General features: G+C 38.1%; 1 protein-coding gene across 4 annotated transcripts in view; it reads left to right on the forward strand.

Moving 5' to 3' along the window:
• LOC127848132 (uncharacterized) overlaps positions 1–16,818 on the forward strand; it is a 66,020-nt gene that overhangs the window by 14,528 nt on the left and 34,674 nt on the right. Inside the window, exon 1 of one of the 4 annotated variants that reach the window (XM_052380431.1) lies at positions 352–643. The exons of 2 other annotated variants lie outside the window; for them this stretch is intronic. In XM_052380431.1, coding sequence (XP_052236391.1) covers positions 590–643 — 54 coding nt within the window. In that variant the 5' untranslated portion in view covers positions 352–589. Of the gene's footprint in view, positions 1–351; positions 644–13,867; positions 13,928–16,818 lie in introns of those variants that run through there. One more of the 4 variants, XM_052380432.1, reaches the window with a different exon arrangement.

Genomic DNA, 16,818 nt, shown 5'->3' on the forward strand with positions numbered 1-16,818 from the left:
CGCTTTTACTATATTTTAGGAAAAAAGGAGCTTCCTTTAAACGAAAAATACCATTAAAGCGGAAAGTTTCGTCCCTGATTAGCCTGTGCAGACTGCAGATACTAATATGGGACGACACTTTCCGCACATGCATTTTGCCCAATTTTCACAGAACAAGATTTTATTTCCAACCTTTGTAACGTAGCGGCGAAATATTTTTTTACATCTTTTATTTTCTATCACTGTCAGTTTTATCGATGGTTTAATAACGGATGCATTTTCACTGATCTATTGGTTTGTGAATGGGGATATAAACTGGTGCATGTATAATATTGCTGTTTATCATTTGATTTACATCTACTAAATATAATTCATATATAACAACATTTGTAGGGATTTTTTATTATTTTACCGTTGGACTTTGTCGGATGGTAAGAGATATGACACTTAAAATGTGCATTTAATAAATATAATAAACATGTTCAAAACAATTAACATACTTTAATTTATTTGATTGATCAAACGAAGCCGGTAGTTTTATGCATTGATCAAGTTCTTTTAAATCATTTTTACGATTCACATCAAAGTGTTGACTTTGCCAAAGTGAAGGATGCACGAAAAATTGGTTTTCATCAAAGGAGTTTGGAAGTTCGTGGAATTTGAGGTGAGAAGAACTAGCGTTATGTTTACACCAAAATTTGTAGTTTACACTTACAATCTTAGTTCACACTGGTATTCAAAGTTTACTCTTACATTCGCAGTTTACACTAACATTCGTAGTTTACACTTACATTCGTAGTTTTGTCATATAACATATATAGTTATATATATATATATGTTGGTGTAAACGGATTTTATTACTGTATACGTCTAAAGAATTGACACTTCTTTGCCCACAAATAATGAAATGAAGTCGAGTTGACGTGTACTTGTTGGTTCACAAGGTAACGAAAGGAACCCAGCGGCCGTAGCTATAATTGGCATTCACCACCGTATCTCGCTCGCAAAGTCTCCAGTGAGCCAAAAACATTTTGTAAGGGTCGATGGAGGTCGATAGGGCATTTTTTTCAGATTTCGACATTTTCTACCGGTAATATAGGTTTGCTCACAACAACTCACAGTACACGATCTCTCTCAACTACCTATTTCAATGACCTCCACATAACATGGTCACTCCAGTACACGATCTCTACACTACCCTAAGTACATGATCTCAACACTTCCCACAACACGTGATCTCTACACTTCCCGCAACACACGATCTCTACACTCCCCACAACACATGATCTTTACACTGTCCGCAACACACGATCCCTACCCTTCCCACAACACATGATCTCTACACTTCCCACAATACACGATCTCTACACTCCCCACAACACATGATCTCTACACTTCCCACAACACATGATCTCTACTCTCCCCACAACAAACGATCTCTACACTCCCCACAACACATGATCTCTACACTTCCCACAACACATGATATGTACACTTCCCGCAACACACGATCTCAACACTTCCCACAACACATGATCTCTACACTTCCCACAACACATGATATGTACACTTCCCGCAACACACGATCTCTACACTTCCCACAACACATGATCTCTACACTTCCCGCAACAAACGATCTCTACACTTCCCACAACACATGATCTCGACACTTTCCACAACACATGATCACTACACTGTCCGCAACACACGATCTCTACACTTTCCACAACACATGATCACTACACTTCCCACAACACACGATCACTACACTCCCCTCAACACACGATCACTACACTCCCCACAACACATGATCTTTACACTTCCCGCAACACACGATCTCGACACTCCCCACAACACATGATCTCTACACTTCCCACAACACATGATATGTACACTTCCCGCAACACACGATCTCAACACTTCCCGCAACACACGATCTCTACATTTCCCACAACACATGATCTCTACACTACCCACAACACATGATCTCTACATTCCCCACAACACATAATCTCTACACTACCCACAACACATGCTCTCTACACTCCCCACAACACACGATCTCTACACTCCCCACAACACATGATCTCTACACTTCCCACAACACACCATCACTACACTCCCCACAACACATGATCTCTACATTCCCCACAACACATGATCTCTACACTACCCACAACACATGATCTCTACACTCCCCACAATACATGATCTCAACACTTTCCACAACACATGATCTCTACACTTCCTAAAGCACACGATCTCCCACTACCCACAGTCCATAAGCCCTCTTATACCAAACAGTACATGAACACACAAAAATAAAAAATATCTTTCAGATAAAACATATTTTTTATAAACATGTAGCATATATGCATAAGCGTGTGAATGTTCGTGATATAAATGAGTCATACATGTATACGAGTAAGATTTTCTATTGGAAAATGCGTACGAAAAAGTCACAAACGTGCTTGATCATATAAATATTGTAAAGCACCACGCGATACAAACATTTGGAAAGTTATTCAATAGATCACCAATAAGTGTCAAGACGTTATACACTTTTGATTTCTTAACGAGTGTTTATGACACTCGATCCTTGCTGACATTTTCGTTTCGTTATTATGGCGCGTAGCTCAGTAGCGCACGTGCTCGTTTACTCCTTCGAGTTAACTTTAAAAATATAAAAATAAAACACAAAACGAAAGGAATTTCAAAAACTGGAATAAATGTCAAGGCCTAAAGTAGTAGGGTAATTTTAATGTCATTCATTAAGCTACTTACAGTTTATTTAACCCATTTATGGCTAGCGTCTAGAAAAACGGCCTTGGAAACAGCGTAGACCCAGATGTGACGCGGCGTCTCATCAGCGTCTGCGCTGATTGCTTAAAGAATTTCTGTAAGAAATATTCTTAATATAGAAATAAATATAGTAGACATCCCTAATTTTGGAAATAAATTGATCAAATTCAGAAGAATGGGAGAGTCCACTAGGCATACATGGGTTAATTTTTCGACCGTCTGCGTTCGAAAGTTTTATAGTGTCTGAGGTTCTTTGTAAATATTTGTGTATTTTGTGAGTGAAACGTTCATGTCCATAGTGTTGGTAAACGTCATGGTACACATGTATATGCTTCGTTGTTTACAAGCAATTTGAGGGACCCGGACGTTTTCGAACGCGCGTTCACACATATTAATAAGTCCAAAAAGGAGCTGAAGAGTATTGTTGACCCAATTATGCCTAGTGGACTCTCCCATCCTTCTAAATTGGATCAATTTATTTCTAAAAATAAGGGATGTCTAGTACATTTATTTCTATATTTAGAATATTTCTTACAGAAATTCCTTTCAGCAAACAGCGCAGACCCTGATGAGACGCCGCCAATGCCCTTTTTTAGACGCTAGGCATAAATGGGTTAAATCGTCATGTTATAAATGCACATTTTCCGTACGCCATAATGACCATGACATCAAGCATATCTAATTGCATCATTCTTCAATTGAGTAATAGTTTCCAATACGTACAAAATATACAAAGACGACAAAATACGAAGAAAAATCGGGCTTGGGCAATGAAAACGCATCCGTTCAAGGTGAAACTATGGAGCTAATAATCTCAGTAAAAATGGTTGCATACATGCCGACAAAAATGTCTATAATCTTTAAGTAACAGTTTAGTCACCATGATCACTAAGAAGGTATCGGACTGTTATAGGGACTTGGTTATGTTGCTATAAGAAAGGGAATTCAACCCCACAATACAAATAAATATTTAGTTCAGCGGATTAAAACAACAAGACCACAAATACCCGTTCAAAGCGTTAGTATGAATACAGAAAATGAGTGTTTTTGTCATAATATTTCTTAAAGGAAACAAATCGTTAAACACGGCATACACTACTTAAATATGTCTAACTGTATCTACGAAATTCGAAATTCGTTATTTTATTTAATCAGCTGCTACACAATTCCTTAATCTAATATTTAACGCAAGCAATTATTTGTGTAAGTTTCGGCATAATTCGAATTTTATCGAAGGAAGTACACATCATTTGATGTAAATCGTATGGCTTTTTTATGTACAATGTTATTTTTCGGGAGTTAACGGGGGCCTCCGTTCCCTGGATTACTTGCCGTGACTTTCTGTAACCCCCAACGGCCGTTGTTATTAATTTGTTTTATAACACTTTTGTATTTCGAGTAATAACTAATACTAAATTTAGCCGCGCTACGCCTCTGTTAAAAGTGGCGTAATTACAGCATTATTACTACTGGAAGACCACACTATCTCTCTTGGTATACTCGAACAGATATTATGTTAATGCAAAGTTAGTCGATATTTAATTAATTTTAAATGCACAAAATACATCAATTTTCCTCAGGTCTTTGTCGAATGGCTTATTGAACTACAAAAATGCCGTAGATGACGCGATAGTATGCGATAAAAGAACTTGATTTACGGTTTTAAACGATAGCGCAATTTAATACAACCAATTCACAGGTAAAGAATCAATTTTGAAGACAATATTTGTTTGTGGTCGGTTTCATAACGAGTTGTATGGTCATTGTGACACGCGAAATTACTTTTGCACGAATGAAAGTGCTGCAATTTTATACATTTCAGGTTTAATATTAAGCGTTTTCAATAGGACAAAAGATCTCGTGAATGCAGCTTATATCTCTATCATAGATATGGGCCGTGCTCTGTGAAAAGGGGGTTTAATGCATGTGCGTATAGGTGTCGTCCCAGAATAGCCTGTGAAGCCCGCACAGGCTAATCAGGGACGACACTTTCCGCATAAAATGGATCTTTGCTTAAAAGATACTTTCTTTAAACAGAAAATGTCATAAACGTAGAAAGTGTCGTCCCTGATGACGCACATGCATTAAACCCCATTTTCAAAGAGCACTGTTCATATCTATACATTGTATTTAACTATTAGCATTAAGTACAACCCAGGCACGGCATCGTTCATTTCAACAGCGACTGTACTGTTTTGTTGTTGTTGATACTTTCGTTGTTGTTCCATGTGATATTGCAGCATAAGCTCTTAATGTTTAAATCTTTCAAAATCCAAACAATATATGCCAACCTCCATTCCTTAACTTAGATAAAAATGAGACAAAAAGAACCAAGAAAGAAATCTATGTTGTATTACTGGTTCATTTCACGAAATACTATGTACACATTTAAACCGTACACAAAGTTTGTGTGGTCATATTTATGTCGAGGTTTCGGATCAGCAGACGATTTATTCCACAAATCAATACGGAGGATTACGAAGATAGTCGATGTTTCTCGATTGATTTATGTTTAAGTTTCGGGTTAAAAAGTGCATTGAATATAAATTGTCATTAGCCTACAGACGAACCTCGGTCTCTATTATTTATTTTACGAACGATAATACCGTTGTCGAAATGTTGGCGAAGTCATTAAAAACCGATTGATCGCCGACAAAGCGATATCGATATGGAGTTGTTAAGTTATCTAGTTCTTATATCGAGTCGTCTTTATTAGCGGATCTTCTGTTTGAAATACGCGTAGGAACGAGCTTTAGACGGAAGTGCATTGCTGTTGTCGGACCGTATTTGGTACAAAAACGAATATGGTACAAGTTTGTACCATATTCGGCCGAATATGGTACAACTGTCTAATTGTACCATATACGTATCTGCAGTTTTGGGGTAAAATGCCTGACCGAATATGGTACAAACTTGTACCATATTCGGATGAAAAATGTACCACATTCGTTCCGAATATGATACACACTCATCATCGTAATCATCATCATCATCATCATCGTTATCTCATCATCATCATCATCATCATCGTTATCTCATCATCATCATCATCATCATCATCACATCAATTATCAACACCCCAATGATCATCATCGTTGTTATCTTTACCAACACCACCATCATCATCACCATCAAAACCAACATCATCATATCCATTATCATGATCGTAATGGTGATCACAAAAGTTTTTTTTGTGATGATAATGACAGCGATGTTTTCGGTCGATAATGAGGATGTTGTGATGATGATGACGACGATGAGAATATCATCATCATCATCGGCCAATAAACATCGCCATCATCATCATCACAAATATTTTGTTATCATCATCATCATTATCATCATCGTCGGCCGATAAACATCGCCGTCATCATCATCTAAAAACTTATCATCATCATTATAACCATCATCATCGTCCGATAAACATCGCTGTCATCATCATCCCAAAACGTTTGTTATCATCATCATCATCATCATTATCATCATCATCATCATCATCATCACCACAATCATCAAACCCCAATCATCATAACCACTGTCATCATCATCACCACCACCATCATCATCACAATTTTTTTACCATCATCATCATCACAAATGTTTTGTCATCATCATCATCACATATTCATTTTACATTTTGTATTTTATAATTTGTTTCATTCAAGAGATTCAACAAACTTGTACTTTTTTCATTTATTGGTATACTGACAGGATTTTTCAAAGTAATATTGAAGAACATAGAACAGCATTTAAATTTTAATCCAACTGTAGCATTTTGACAAGACATAATATACATATATACATTCATTTTAGTAGCAGCCAAAATATCCCAAATGTGCTTCGTAAAAAGTTACCAGTAAATGAGCAAATGACAACAAATTTCCGGTAGAAGAACATAATCATCAATCACAAAAATAACATAACAGGTTTCCAAACACCGATATACATGTATATTTCACCTGTAATGTCTGTACATGACATCTATGATATCATACCAACCGATTCCACTAACACGCAAACGCAGCCATGCGTTTGCCCATTTTGGCCCCTTGATGATTTCTTTTATTGCCGAAATAAGACCGCTGTTTCTGCCCGCTCTTGTTAATAGGAAACGAACGCTAACAGGATTTCTGTTACTAGTATCTAGTCCAATATCCGGCCGAATGTAAATTCTAGGTGTTTGCAAACTCATTGACCTTATTAAATCTCTAAAGGGTTTGCCGACCTTCGCCAACACAAACTGGATTGACGGGTTTGATTGTATGCAGAACTTTCAAAAATTTCAACTTGAATGTGAAGTGGTAACATCAGAAATGGAAAAGTCGTTCGCTTCTGTGCCCTCCTATTGTTTATCATATCTTGAAGCTCTTTCAGGGCTGAACACACAGAGACGTCACCGTTGTCGCCAGAGTCACCGTTGTCGCCGGAGTCACCGTTGTCGCCAGACGCAGCGTTGTCGCCGGAGTCACCGTTGTCGCCGGAGTCACCGTTGTCGCTGGAGTCACCGTTGTCGCCGGAGTCACCGTTGTCGCAAGAGTCACCGTTGTCGCCAGACGCAGCGTTGTCGCCAGATGCAGTGTTGTCGCCAGACGCAGCGTTGTCGCCGGAGTCACCGTTGTCGCCAGACGCAGCGTTGTCGCCGGAGTCACCGTTGTCGCCGGAGTCACCGTTGTCGCTGGAGTCACCGTTGTCGCCGGAGTCACCGTTGTCGCAAGAGTCACAGTTGTCGCCAGACGCAGCGTTGTCGCCAGATGCAGTGTTGTCGCCAGACGCAGCGGTGTCGCCGGAATCACCGTTGTCGCCAGAGTCACCGTTGTCGCCAGACGCAGCGTTGTCGCCTGACGCAGCGTTGTCGCCAGACGCAGCGCTGTCGCCAGAGTCACCGTTGTCATACGACTGTTCTAAGCGTGATATTATGTCCTTGTACACGCGTTGATTGATACGGATACTAACGTAATGCATGCCAAATCCTTCTGGGAAATACCCCAATGCAATTGTTCCAACATCACCATCGAACTTTCCATCTGCTGACACAATTGATGAGTGTTCTAGTCCTCGGGTAGAAACTACCAGGCACTGCAAATTATATTCTCTCATAAGTGCAATGAGCGTGAGGTTGTCGCCGTATGTCCCATTCTTAGACATATTCTTAACGTATTCATCAAATGTTTCATCATAGACAAAAGTTTCATAGAAATATCTGTTTTCTACAATGTGATGGACTGCTTCCTTACGTAAAGCATCTACGTCTAGCAGCAAATTGACAATTTCCATCCGGATTTGGGTCCATGGCAATATTCACCCCATCCAACAACTGCAGATTTTCATGGTGTGTTAAAACATGATAGTACTTAGTTCTGTGATTTTGTTTCTCTGAGCGGTTCTGTTTTAATGAATGTTTTTTAATTTTTCGTTGTTTCTCTAACGCAACAGTTAGGCTAGTCATGTTTTCGACCCCAACCGATTTGCTTACGAATCCAAGTTCGGGTTTGTTCGGTACTTGAAATGACACGATATAAACACCATTTCGTTTTACTTTTTCTACCTTGCCTTCGATAACATATCTTTTGGTTGGCACCCTGGATTTTCGAAAGGGATAGCGAATTAATACTGTCTCTCCTACTTTGTACTTGCTTGGGGAAGTTGCGTTTTTCAACAGCGACCTGTAAGCCTTTTTATTTGCTCGCCGTATGGTTTTCTTTATTTCACGAGAACTATGACGTTCTTTGGTAAAAACATGACTTCTTCCGTAGTAGGCTTCAAAGGGCGTGAGACCCCCAAGAACTCGTTTGAAACTTGTGTTTATGGCATAGGCTAAATCTTGAAGCCCTTCGACCCAGTTAAATCCACGTTTACTTTTTGTTGCAAATAGAATCTTGGCCTTTATAACACTGTTTGACCTTTCACACTTGCCCTGTGATTGAGGATGATACGGCCTACTATTGATCATTTTGATGTTGTACTTGTTCAACAAAAGTTTCATACTAGGGCCTTTAAATTCCAGTCCGTTGTCACATTGGATGATGTCAGGGGCAAGGTTAACCATCAACACGTCCTCTAATGCCTTTGCAACTTCACGCGAACTCTTCGTTTTCAGGGGTTTTGGCATAACGTACCTAGAATAAACGTCCACGACTTGTAGAATATAACTGTATGTGGACCCCTTGTAGCTAACACTTTGATTTTTCATGTTAATTATGTCAATCTGCCATCTTTTGCCTGGTTCCTCTTCTGTAATTGTCTTTGGCTTTGGCTTGTTTGTAAATCTCGGATACTTCTCATGGTAATACTTGCTATTGTACAGTATTTCAAGGATAGCTTGTTCCGAGAACCCCGTGTAATTTACTTTCAGTTTGTTGTAAATAACCCTTGCTCCACATCCTTTGTTTTCCATGAACATCTTCTCAACAAATCTAGGAAGATCTTCTTTCACAAGGACTTGCTTTCCGCCACACAATAAAGAACCCCGGTCACCAAGCTCGAAGTCCTTACGTTTTCTAATCATGGCCAAACAATTATTCTCTTCAGGTGTCCGTTTCTTCACAGGGACATCGAACGATCCGTTTAAACATCTGACAATAATGTCGTACTTCGACCTGGGCAAGCACCCTAATTGCTTCCTTTTTCTCCTAATTGCTTCCTTCATCTGAAATAATATAATAAGTTATTATACATTTATACTTCATTAGTTAATAGAGCTTGTATTGAACACCGCGTGTCGAAAACGAATGTCTCACGACATGAGCTGAGCTAAAATCACTCGTCTGATAGCTCCGCTAAAATTTACAATCCGAACTTCCGGGCAATATGCGCAATGAAAGTAGCAAGTACTTCATGTAAAGTTTCATTGAAATCCAACCGAATTCAAATTCAGGGGAAAAATAGCGGGCAAACTTATGGCGGTCAACGGACAAACGGTCTGTAGAAACCAATGCTACGTGGATGGAAGGGATATAAAGAAGGGGCCCTGGGGGCCTAGGTCGCTCACCAGAAGTCACGACTAGGCAGGGTTCGAAGGTCAAAGACCTATAAACTCCATAAACTCCATAAAATTTAAAATGTTCAAATCTACAGATTACAGGAGCTCGATCTGATTTTGGTGGAAAATACACTTTCGAAAAAATGACTGTAGCTTAAATATTTTAGCAGTTTAGGAGTTACGCACCCGGAAGGAATGCCACGGACAATTGGATAGACGGACGGACAACTGCAAATGCACTCTGAGGGGGGGGGCATAAAACATAAAAATCAATGCATGTTAAAACATCAATGCATATTAAGACAACTGAAAATTAAAATTATGTACAGTACTTACTGTCAAGAATTCTTTTGAAGTTTGAAGAAAGTTTGGATTTCAATTCTTTCTAGTCGAAAATCACAACTTTTCTTGCCGACCGCCAAGTCAAATATGGTTACTGACTTCTGAGTAAGACTCGTGTGCAAAATTCCCGCCTTTTTAAAGCGGCACGTTATCAAAGAAAAAATCGGAAACTTCAAAGCTTTGTCGGCTTCTCAGCAATATGACGTCGGAACGACAAATCAACTTTACAAAGTAATGTTTAGGAATACAGTCACACCTGTCTAAAGCAGCCAGTCAAACATCCTTATTTTTGGAGAGATATATTCATTTAAAAGAGCTCAAAATCTCTTAAATCGGATTTTGGTGAAAATACACTTTCGAAAAAAAAAGTTTTAAAAATTTTCCATGAAAGTATCTGGCCCGCCCGGGAATCGAACCCAGGCCGCCTGCGTGCCAATCTGACGCGCAACCGACTGAGCTAGCCGGCGAAACAGTTCTACAACCAGCAAAATCCATGTAAAGTGTGGTTAGGTTAGCTGTTTCTGTTACTGCTAGTTACGACGACGACGACGACGACGACGACGACGATGATGATGATGATGATGATGATGATGATGATGATGATGATGATGATGATGATACTTTTGTCACTTCCAATATTAGGTTAATACAATGTATTTGAGTTTGAAAAAAAGTTTACACATCGGCAGACTATTTCATTTATTAAGAAATACATAATTTATGTACCATATACGTAGGCCATTTTCATTTTTATGAGTTTTTTTGGTATGTACCAAATACGTTTTGGCGAGCATAGAAAAACTTATTCCAACCGAATATGGTACAATGTTTGTACCATATTCGGTCGAAAATTGTACCATCTTCGGTCCGAGTATGGTACATTTGTACCATATTCGGCCGAATATGGTACAAATGTACCATATTCGTTTTTGTACCAAATACGGTCCGACAGCTGTAGTATGATATATTGCTTTTATTAGCTAATTATCGCAATGACATTTAACAAATTTTCATGGAGAACGCCCAAAAATAATTGTTTAAGATCTTTACGTATGGAAGTTTATTTGCATTATGGATCATTAAAGTCAAATAGAAAGAAAACATCATCCCCATGATATTCATGGATTTACTTTTTTCACCGCAACCATAGGCGGTAAAGTCGGTGGCAACTAAGAAAACTTTCGGAGGACGGACGGTGTCGTTTTCGCTGTTTATCTTTAGTAGCTCGGAAATACGTAAATTGTTTGGCATTTCTTTTGTTGAGAGTTGTTGACTAAAGCGACGATTCTTCAAGGATTAAACCCTAGGTGTCCAAATTTTTACTTTTTTCAAAATTTGAATCCCATTGTTTTCATATTGCGATCCACATGTGGTTAGTGTGTGGCTATGATATTAATAAGTGAAAACATCATTTTGAATGATAAATTATCATATTATAACAAAAAATCAGATTTTATGGAAAAAAATCACTATCTAATATATATATATATATGTATATATAATTTTTCGTTATAGTATGATAATTTATCATTCAAAACGATGTTTTCACTAATTGAAAGCATAGCCACACGCTAACCACCTGTGTTCCGAGCAAGCATTACAGAAGGTACCGGACAGTTTCAGAAGCATCAGAAAAGGAATTCTGTGAGATCGCTGTGAAAAGATCCTGATGCACCCCGATTGTGCCAAAGTCGCTTTCTTGAACTCTTCGGCGGCTCATTTGCGGCAGTTTTAAAAGTGCTCGATGCTATAAAAATCTTTCGTAAAAACCGGTTTTGAGTCGCGTGAAATGTAGTAATTAGGGTCAATTGTATTTTTTTCTTATAATTCGAATGCTTCTAGTATACGATATTGCAAGTATGTTGCAAGTCCGACCCGGAGTGACAGATGACTGGTTCGCCTGTTATAATTAATTATGTTGAAAGATTATTCTTTGAACCTTAGTTTCAGATATAAACATGTTCAATGAACAGCACTAATAATACTGGAAAATAAACTTTAAAATAAAAAGGTCAAAGCCTAGCAAAGTATAACGATAAAGTAACATTTTTGAGTCATATTCTTTATATTATCGTAATGCGGAAGTCAGGAAGATTGGCATATTTGTTTCGGCAAATATAGCATCGAACACCACGATAATATTGATCCTAAAACAACACCAATGTTACTGTATTGCTTAGAGATAGAAATATATATATGCAAATAGTTTAATACAACAACTTTTGATATTTATCATCTAGAGCGTTTATAAAACCTATGCATCGGGCTGCCCAAATAAATAGCATAACATTATACAAATACATCAGTATGCAATACCGGTAGTATCTTTAACATTTGCTGTAAATCTAAGACACTTCTAGTAAACCTTTATACAAGAAGTTACATGTTTAAGTATGACACTTTGCTGTTAACTTTTGCGACTCATAGCTTTTGTTAGAAAATACTCGTGTGGTGTATTGTTTTTAGATTTAAAACATATTTAATTGCACGGTCGGTGTTGATATGGTCACTAAATTGCATCACTTAAAAAATAAATAAATAAACCAAATATTTTTTTTATTTGATCGGATTATTTTCATTCACAATTAGTAATTGTAAAGAATTCTGCACCCTCTAACCTACTAGCGCGCCTGTAAAGGTATACAACTACCCGGTTATGGGGTCCTCGCTAATTCCGTCTTTTAACTGCCACAAGGTGTTTTTGAAAAAGCGAGCGTTTTATGGCAGAATTGGCAACATGAGATTAAACTCATCTCTAAGCTTTGTGCTGTATAGCAGCAACACCAACAACAACAGCAGCAACGACAACAACATGTGGTCCTTAAAATCTTAACCATAGACATTCATACTGAACTGAATTTTTTTATTGAATCTTAATTACAAAATCAATTAACACAAATATTGACTTAATAGGAAACTCACGACAAGAAATGTATTATCACTTAGTTTTCTTACTCATTGTGTTTGAACAAATGCATCTATAAATGTCATTCATTATCCACGCTTTACTCTGAGTATAATAACACATATGTATTTAATTTACGTGGCGGGGATGAGCTCATATCATGGAGTGTGTACGTTTGCCTAATCAATTTCTTGCAAATAAAATGATAAAGCGAAATTCGATTTGCGCCCAGAGTTTTGTTTGTTATGCAAAGTGTGACGTTTGGAACCCAAATGAACTGAATGAGCGGAACTGTAAGGAATAATTGATTGCACGTTATATTTATCTATGGATTGTTAATGACATTGAACATATTGACGGCATTAAAGTGAAACTCATAGTCGGATGGGTCTTAAATGAATATGGAAACTATCATCCCTTTTAATCAGTGAAGTCTTTTTTTATCGCATGGTAACACACTTGCTTCACAATGAATGGCTTGTTTGTTCGAATCGCCCACTTAAAGCAACTCACTCACTCACTCACTCACTCACTCACTCACTCACTCACTCACTCACTCACTCACTCACTCACTCACTCACTCACTCACTCACTCACTCACTCACTCACTCACTCACTCACTCACTCACTCACTCACTCACTCACTCACTCACTCACTCACTCACTCACTCACTCACCCACTCACTCACCCACCCACCCACCCACTCACTCACTCACTCACTCACTCACTCACTCACTCACTCACTCACTCACTCACTCACTCACTCGCTACACTAACATTACCAAGTAGTAGTAGATCGGCTCCTTTAACTGTAAATTCAGTGTAACAGTGTTCACAGATTGTCAATCGAAGTGTCAAGCATTTTTTCACCGTATGTTTGTAGTTCTGCATTCTATGGGATACAGGGATGTTTCCGTGGGTATGTGTTAGAAGTTCTACAATGTGTTTGGATTACATGACAACCAACATTGTGCGGAGGAAATACCAAGTTATTCCACAATTATTTCTTAAAATACACATCATAATAATATAATTTATCTTAAAACCATTCAAGCTAGGATTCTTTCATACGTCTAATATTTATAGACCTACACAGCTCAGCAAGAGGTTTTTAAAGAGGGTGGTGTAATATGTATTAAATTTTGTATTAATACCCTTAGGATTGCTGTCGTATATTTTATCATTGTAAATCTTATTAAGAATTCATAAGTCACTGTAAGTCGTGAAATCAATATACACATGTATGTTCAGAGATAGACTTTGGCAAATTCTATATAGGTTTATATGTTGTGTATTTTCAATGTTACCGTGGATGTTTACTGCACAGTTAGAAATCTACTGCTGCACTATTTATTAATCAATTAGTACAGTAGTGTACGTTAATAGTTATATATTTTTGTATATAATGGTAAACTTAACATATCACATCCAATGTCGTAATCCTTCCACAACAATAATACAACTGAGAATAAACGAAAATTTCAAATCTATATTTTCAAATGAAGCTTATTAAAAGTATGTGTTTCTTACATGGCATGTCACATCAGTTTTAATAATGTGTACACGATTTACGAGGTTATCATTTATTAGATACATGTTTATTCATAAAGTAACTTTATTTGTCAGACCCATACTGTAAAAATGCGATTGAATTCGCCTATGGTTTAGTCGAAATTCGAAAGACGAACCTCGTTGCCTGTAAGTTGATATGTTTCATGAGTTGAACCTTTATGCAACGAGTGGATGAAGTATCTATTGTGGGTGGGTTAGGAGAAATAAAACATATCAATACATGGAAAACATAAATTGCATTGCTAACGACGAATACTCGCGTGGGTGTGCGATCGTTAAGTGAGAATAATAGACATCGTTTAGTTTAGTTGCTATGTCTTTCAGTATTTACTAATAGCCCCGTATTTTAGGCTGAACGATTTTCGACACTAGTCGAACTCGAATTAGTTAAGTAACTTTGGCGCATACCTGTAGTATGTGAACGACCCCAATCAAACATTCGAAAGCGTAATGTTTATGTATTAATGTACATGTATATGGTTTAACTATTGGAAAACATATACACCTTCAACCGTGGGTTATTCGACAACAGACTATAGTCTATAGTATTATTTCTGAAACATACTTAGCTATTTTGACTTACATGAATCATATGGTCAAAAGAAGACACACTTCTAATTGAACTTATATCGAAATATCGAATAATTGCCATATCGAAAGCAGTCACCTGTTATTAAAACTATGTAGGAATCGGACTTCCGAAAGCGTTCATCTCTCTCTAGTTCACTGAATGAGGAACAATGACACAGGGATTCTTTGCCAGTCATGTCTGTTGTGGGCTGCTGTGAGTAGCTCATCCATGGGAATGGACGTCCAATCTTTCAGATTGTTCATCCAGCTTTTCTTCTGACGCTCTCGGCGGCGATCACCCTCTAGCGTGCCCTGGAGAACAGTCTTGCGCAGTTAGTCGTGCCTCTTGACGTGTCCAACACCAGGGGTAGTTCGTTTGGGCCGTCAAGTGCACCTGTCATGTTCCGGACGTACGCGTTGACCATATTCGTGTATATATATATCTTGTGTTCTGTGTCCGCGTGTAGCATCCAGATCACGCAAGGAGATTACGAGCGACTATACTCAAAGTCTGTACTTAACGGGGAAGCTGAATGGGCTTCTCGTTCACAAAATGCTCAGTCTGGCGGTCTCTTATTCGGACCTCAGTGGTAATGGGGCCATATTTGCCGCCAAGTACTTTTAACTGGTCACTTCTTCGAGCTTCTTGCCTTTCATGAAAATGTCTGAGCGGATGTTGTTGGTGCTGTTCACCTTGGTCTTCGACTACGCCTTGCTAACCACCATTCCGTATGCTCCTGCTCTTAAAACCGTCTTTTCGTGAGGTCTTGGTGTCCAATGCTGGCCCAATCCAAGAGGTCAATGTCATCTGCATATCTCAGGTAAGAGATGTGTCTGCCAACGATACAGATGGGCTGGTCGTGGCCTTGAAGGGTCCCCTGTATTATCCTATCAAGCGGACACCTTTACTATTATATCTTAACAGGACGCAACATAATACATTGGTATTTAAATCTCGAAAGCGGACACACATGTCAATTGCTCGTTTCAGCGAAATTTAATTGCATTTTGCCGTCGTTGAACATTATCTAATTATAATAAAAATTCAACAAAAGGAAGAGATATTATATCAGATATTATATCGCATAGTTTGGCTTTCAATTGCAGTTAGATTGCAGTAATTTCTGTTTAATATATCTAAATTGAATGAACTATAATCGTTGAAAAGAAAATAAATTGTGTATTTAAAGGCAAAGTTTCGACAATTTGTCAACTTTATGGGACCAAATAATCGTTTCGAAAGATCTCAGATAAAATTTACATGCTCTAATACGGACGAATACCTGTTATTAGAAACTACCCGGTGTATCACGATTAAGCAAATTTGCATACATTCTCAAATTAACGTCGCAGACTGCAATGCCGATAAACTCCTTTTGGTAATACGCTTTAAATATGACATTATCCTGGCTACATGGCTACGTTGTGTTTATAAGCTTCACGGTTTGAAACTATTTGATAGTCTCCCCCTCACCAAGAACGGTCTGCAACTCATTTAACACGGCAAAACAATTCCAACCATTCGCAATCTGCAACTTTAGCTGTCACTATTGAAAATATTGACCTACAGAAGTGTATGAGGTGTGCGGTATATGGTGCAGTGATTCAATACCTAAACCCTTTTACATAGATACATGTTTTGACGCATTTGTAGTAAGTTAAATCTAA

The sequence above is a fragment of the Dreissena polymorpha genome, chromosome 10 (assembly GCF_020536995.1).
Source record: "Dreissena polymorpha isolate Duluth1 chromosome 10, UMN_Dpol_1.0, whole genome shotgun sequence".
Classification (NCBI taxonomy): Eukaryota; Metazoa; Mollusca; class Bivalvia; order Myida; family Dreissenidae; genus Dreissena; species Dreissena polymorpha.